Source organism: Octodon degus, unplaced genomic scaffold (genome assembly GCF_000260255.1).
Source record: "Octodon degus isolate 3935 unplaced genomic scaffold, OctDeg1.0 scaffold00138, whole genome shotgun sequence".
In the NCBI taxonomy this organism is placed as follows: domain Eukaryota; kingdom Metazoa; phylum Chordata; class Mammalia; order Rodentia; family Octodontidae; genus Octodon; species Octodon degus.
This window is the reverse complement of record NW_004524714.1, coordinates 2119308-2125589: the sequence shown is the minus strand read 5'-3', so window position 1 is coordinate 2125589 and position 6282 is coordinate 2119308. Positions and strand designations below refer to the sequence as shown.

The following is a 6282-nucleotide window of genomic DNA, read 5'->3' as shown; positions in this document are numbered from 1 at the left end:
GTTGTGTCACATGAATCGTCATCATTTAACACGCGTTGGAACAGACATACTTCGTATACCTCATGTAAAATAAAGGGACATTTTCTAAATTGTAATGCCTGCAGTTTTTTGGTCAATTTTGTGTTTTTTTTTTTTTTTTCTCTTATTTTAGACAGGTCTCGTTAGGCAGTTTAGGCTGGCCTTGAACTCACTTTGTAGTCCCGGCTGGCCTCAAACTTGCGGTGATTCTTCTGCCTCAGCCTCCAAAGTTCTGGGATTACAGGTATGTGCCATCATGCCCTGCCTGTCATTTTTAACTATTATCATTTTTTGTCACTCATAACTCTTCAGATAGTGCTTGATTTAATGGAAGCTTTGTGAAGCCCACCTGTAGGAGGTTGGGAGTCCGTGCAGAATTCGTGGGCTACAGCCACGCACAGCTGTTCCCAATGCACAAATTGGCTGCATGCATGATAAGCGCTTGTTTCAGGAGAGCTTTTCAGGTGGACCTGAGAGATTGGGGCCGATGGTGCGCCAGGAAATGGAGTCAGGCCAGGGATTTAGCTCAGCTGCACAGCGCCTGCCTAGCAAGCGCAAGGTTGTTTGATTCCCAGTACCAGGAAACAACAACAACAACAAAAACCCCAGTAATTAAAAAAAAAAAAAAAGTCTCAAGCAACTCAGGCTGGAATTCAGGGCTTAAAGAGTTAAGACGGCTCGAGAGATAGCTCAGAGGTCTAAAGTGCCTGCTTAGACAAGTTTAGGCAAGCACAGGGACCTGTTCCATCCCCGATCCCCAGCATCACGCGCGCTGTGCCAGCTCTGCCCCAGGGTGGGCTGAGCGCCCCTCCCCCTCCAAAAAAAAGTTAAGACGATGTTCTAGAAGATGACATGACTGCATATTTTTTTGGGAAACTGTATTTACTCAGTCTATGGGGTTCATCTGTGCCAGGTTCATGGGAGCAGGGGGCGTGCCGGTTGGGCATTGGTCCCTGTCCCCAAGCAGCTGCCAGTCTAGAGGGAGACCCGAGAGAAGTAGCTGTGATATAGCAGTGTTCTGCTGTGTGCTGGTCTCAGGATACTGGACGGGGCAGTGCTGCCTTGGGAAGTGTTGGGAAGACTTGGGTGTGTGCACACACCTGTAATCCCTTCCCTCAGGTAGCTGAGGCAAGAGGATAGAAGTGAGTTCAGACCCAGCTTGGGCTACCCAGGGAGAGCAAGGCCAGCCTGGAATATATAGCGATACTCTGTTTCATAAAACAATCGCCAAAAAAAGGTGTTGTCAAGGGTTGAGGATCACGTTAAACTTGGTGTCCACTATTCAGGAAGCTGGGCCGGTGGGGAGCAGGAAGTTGCCGCAGCAGTGAGCCGGCTCCTGCGGGTTCTGCCAGCTGAGCCTATGTGGAGCTGGGGCTGCACCTCCCTGCTGACTCCCCCGGCTGCAGGCAGGGATCGCCGCGTGTGATTGGAGGGTTTCTGCGGTCGGGATGATGAACTTGGTAGTGTCGGCGCATCGGATTGGTTGGGCCCTGCTGCAGTGAGAATGCAGGCTGGATGCTGTGCGCTGCGCTGGATGATGAGCGAGGACAGCTGAATGACTGGGAGCTCCCAAGTTGCGTCTGCCTCTGTAGAGGTCTGCTTGGATATCGCTTTTTGCTTTAAAAAACAAAAAGTCAAACCTTTGCTTCCCGGCCACCTGCTGAAGTGTGTTTTCTGAAGAGCCCTGAAGACTCTTTATTACCCGCAGCCAGACACAGTCAGAGCCAGGTACTTCTCAGGCCAGGCACGACGGCAGCGTGAGCGAATTTGAAGCAATAGGAAAGAGCCCTTGTATGCGACGCTCCCAGCCTGAGCGTTCCCCAAGCCGGTTGGCCAGGCAACTGTGCGGGCAGAAACCCTTGGGACTGTGGTCACATTCCTCCGAAGCCAGCAGCCACCACTGGAGGCATTGGGAGGACCCCGGGATGCTGCAGGTGCTGGGGCATTTTCTGTCTGGCTTCCTCCCCAGAGCTGGGTGCCAGGGCACCAGAGAGGGCTCGGATCACGGAGTCAGAGGCACCCAGGGAGAACAGATGTCAAGCTTTTTGGGCAAACAGGATGGAAGGGCTGAAGTCCCGGAAAAGAGACCCACCATCTTGCTGGTGGTTGGACCGGCAGAGCAGTTTCCTAAGGTAACAGCGCGGAGGGGCCGGAGTGGGATCGGTTTCTTCCCTGGAGGAAAAAAGCTAAGGTGGGAAGAAAGGGAGGAATTACTTTAAAAAATCATTTTGGTAGTGGGGGTCAGAGATGTGTCAAGCAGTGAACAGGAGCCCACAGATTTAGCCCGAATCCCCCAAGGCCACTGAGAAAGCTTTCTTTTCTTACCCCGAGGGACTGCGCAGTGCCACAGAGGGGAAAGGAAAGGCAACTTCAATAGATTTGCCTTAGGGTTTGTCAGTTTGCTGGCTCAAAGCCATTTGAAAGTAAAGGACAAACTAAAGCAAAGTGATGGCTTATCTGAGCTATCCAGAGAACCCAGGTCCAGAGGGCAATGGAGTACACCATGGAGGTCCAATCTAGTGTCCCAGAGCTGGGGACAGTATTTGTGGGTATAGTGAAGGTCACACTCCCCTTGCCTCGGTGGGACACTCTTTACTTTTAGGTCCCAGGGGAAGAGTCTGAGGGGATGGGGTTGGGTTCCCAGAGAGGATAGAGTCCTACTCAGGGTCAGCTGAGTGCCAGGGCTCTTTGTCCCTGGTGACCCCCAAGCATGGCTGTCACATCCGGGCCTCACAGGAGCCAAGGTGAGTTATAGTACTTCCGTTTTGTAGATGAGGAGCCTGAGGTACAGAAAGGGTCAGGACTTTGCTCAGGTAATTGAGGGCAGCTGAGATCAAACCCTCGGTCAGGCTGGAATGTTTCCACTCCAGCCTCCATGCCTGTAAGACCGCTGGTTGAACCGGACTCGTTGCGTTCTGGGTAGATCACTTCCTGAGCTTTGGTTATTTCAAATCTTTTCTCCTCGCTCAGTCAGAAGAGGGTCAGAGATTCTATCTGTCCTGGTTTTGGTACACTCAAGGTGCCCCAGGTGTAACGCCTACATTTAAGAAATAAACGAGCACCTATTTACTAGAGAGCGATTTTTACTGTGACAACTTTAGCAGCTCAGTGGGTGTTGACATTGTTCGTGTCCATCAGGGTCTCTGTCATATCTGAGAATCTGACATAGGTGTGCTTAACGTGCTTTGAGTGTCACTTTCACTTGTTTGAGTGTCACTTTCACCTGTTTTAGACACCGTCAGAAGTGGCAGTGGGGCTAGTTTTAATGAGGAAGTTCTGTCTACAGCCCAGCTTACTTACAGCCCTGATGGATTAGCTGGCAGCCTTTACAAAAAAAAAAAAAAAAAAAAAAAAAAAACTTAAAAAAACCCTTAATAATTAACTGCTCCATTTACCAGGCTTACACGGACCCCCCTTTGCCAGCTCCCCTCAAGGGTGGCCTTGAATGGGACTTTCTGTTCCGAACAGTCTAGTTCCTGGCCTGCGGAACCCAGGGACCCGCACCTCCTCCTGGCTCGGTTCCCCCAGGGCCATCGCTTAGCTCCTTGCGTGGGGCGCAGGACGCGCAGAGGCAGTGGAGCAGCGGGGTTGGTTTGAAGGCTAGAGAGCGCCCAGGTGGGCAGGTAGACCCCTTGAAAAGGGTAAAGGGAGCGTGGAGCATTCGGAGCATTTGCGCCGCGTGAGCGCCTGCCTGGGAGATCCTGTCCCCGAGGCTGGTGTGCCCCCCTCTCTCAGCAAGAGGCCTCCGGAGTTCTTGGACGCGGGAGGGAGAAGTTCCGGACTTCTCAGGCTCTTTGGTGGTAGCAGCCCTACTTCATTTCGTTCTGTCGCAGTTCCCCCGGGTAAGCGTGTCTCTCTGTGAGCCGGGTTCCCAGAGGCTTTTCTTCTAGGAACCGTGCCAGTTTTGCCCTTTATCTTTGGCTTCCAGCTAATCCGCAGCAGGGAAGGGAGCCATTTAGCCCGGGGTGGGAGGGGCCCTCGTGGCGCAGGAGCTTGCTGATCCTGAGGGGCTGTCGTCCTGGAAGCTCCGAGCGTTTCGCTCATTATGTGTGTACTGTAATTGCCAAGTGTAGGCAGGTCTCGTTGGAAACCGGCTGTACTGGGCTGTCATGGTAACCTGGTCATCAAATGACGCTGCTGCCACAGCAGCCAATGAGAGTGGAGAGCCTTCGGGGTGGGTGGGGCTTGCCAGGCCTCTTGGCCGACTAATGTTTCTGGCTGGCTTTGAGTCAGTCATGGGGTGGGGGTGCGAGTTCTCACCTAATGCTGCGGCTTCCGAAGAGATCGGCCCTCCCTGTTCTTACTCATTGTATTCCGGCCCTAACAGGAAGTACCTGCTGGGAGGGGTGTGGTAGGATAAGGAAAGCTGATCTGCCTGCAAGGGGTGAAGAGATGCTCGTGGGAGGACCTGTTCCTTCACAGGTGAAAAAAGTCTGATGCCACTAAATTCGGAGGGGTAGTGACCTGTAATTGTTTGTGAATGCTAGGCACAGGCAATGGACGTCAGAGGAGCGGAAACAAATAGACCTGGGTAGCAATAAAGAGAGCAGAGGAGATCATAGGCAGTGTGGAGCCACGCGCTGGGTACCACGTCAGGATTGGAACCTAAGCGCGTGCTTGGTGCCCCTGCATTGTGTCCTTGTGGACGGGTCAGAAGCTGTGACCCAGAGGTGGTGCTTGTGTTTAGCTAAGGCCCAGGTTACACTTTCCCGCATCCCTCCTCCCTCCAGTGGGAGGCGTAGCTGCTCCTTTGGGAACCTGACTCTGCAGTCTCCTAGTGGCAGCATTGGTTTTGGGTGCTAAATTTTAAGTGAATTTTTTCCCCCTTCGGAACCGGGGATTGAAGTCCAGCCCTTGCGCTTGCCAGGCAAGCGCTTATTCTACTGAGCCATCTCCCTTGTCACAGGAGCCCAGCCTCGGTGTGAGCCTGAGCCTGGCCATCTCCAGGCTCTGTGAAGGGCTCAGAGTTAAAGGGTGTGCTGACTGCTCGGACTGCCCTGAGCCCCACTATATTGAGGCCCCAGGGTGATGCAATCGCCTGGGACTCTAGGTGCCTGGAGAGGGCGTCTGGGAAGCAACCCCAGTTCCTTGTGGAGGTGGAGTTCTGAATATCCTGGGAAAGGTGGGGGGTGCAGAGTTTCAATAAGCAAACATCAGTTTAGTTTCACCCAGTGACGACATTCTGTGGATCTCAGTCACAGTGGCAAAAACAAAAACCAAAACACAAATGTGGGACTAGGATTGATGTTAGCATTGTAAGATAATGTGTTGATGGGCACATGCTGAACATTTTGGAGAACTTTTCCAGGATTCCCGAAACTGCTGGACAGATTAAGAAGTATTGTTATGGTCCGGAACAGTTCATTTTTTCTTTTGTAAGAAAACAGTTGTGCCTATTTGGTAATACTTAGTACTTTCCCTTTGCAATAGAGAGCATAGATTTTATCCATTCTTTCTCTTGTCTCTTTTTGAGGCAATGTCCCACAGTGTGGTCCAGGTTGGCTTTGAACTCTTGGTGATCTTCCTGCCTCAGCTGTCCAAGTGCAGGGACTTTAGGCATGTATCATCATGCCTGGCCTGATTTCGCTATTATTGTTTTCAAATCTCTTCCCAAATTTGTTTTATATGTATACCATAAACTTCAATGGTACAATTATGCTTAATAAAATTGTGTACAATGCTTTTGTCAGGAAATGAACATCTCAAGTTAAGCAACTTATCCAGGCAAAATGTTGCCATTTTATATTGGAATAAATGCGGTCTTCCTTAAAATGGATCTGTGTCACCTTTTTTTTTTTTTTTTTTGATGCAATTTGGGATTGAACTTGGGGCCTTGAGCTTGCCAGGTAGGCATTTATGTCGCTGAGTTATCTCCCAGGCCCACTGTGTTACTTTAAAAAAAAAAATCTTTATTTGGTACAGGGTCTTGCTATGCAGCTCAGATTCATAGTGCTTCTTCTGTCTCAGCCTCCCCAGTGCTGGGATTATAGGCATGTGCCACTACATCTGGGTTTGGTGGCAGGCAGGGCACGCCTGGGGTTTGGGGGTTAGCACAGTATGTGGTACCAGAGATCAAGCCCACATCCTTGTGCTTGCTGGTCAGGTGTTTAGACAGCTGAGCTATCTTCCCAGCCCCCACTGTGTAACTTTTTAGAAAAATTATTTTACAAAAAAAGGGGATACAGGGCCGGGGAGATGGCTCAGTGGAATAATCGCTTCCCTGGCAAGTGCAAGGGCCTGAGTTCAATCCCCGGTTCCGCAAAA

The 6282-nt window shown here is 51.0% G+C and overlaps 1 protein-coding gene across 2 annotated transcripts in view; it reads left to right on the top strand.

Annotated features, from left to right (window-relative positions):
- The window catches only part of Slc25a25 (solute carrier family 25 member 25), a 43437-nt gene that overhangs the window by 24443 nt on the left and 12712 nt on the right, over window positions 1-6282 (top strand). The window contains exon 1 of one of the 2 annotated variants that reach the window (XM_004641531.2): window positions 1611-2150. The exons of the other annotated variant lie outside the window; for it this stretch is intronic. Coding sequence (XP_004641588.2) covers window positions 1812-2150 — 339 coding nt within the window. The 5' untranslated portion in view covers window positions 1611-1811. Of the gene's footprint in view, window positions 1-1610; window positions 2151-6282 lie in introns of those variants that run through there. 2 annotated transcript variants of the gene reach the window in all.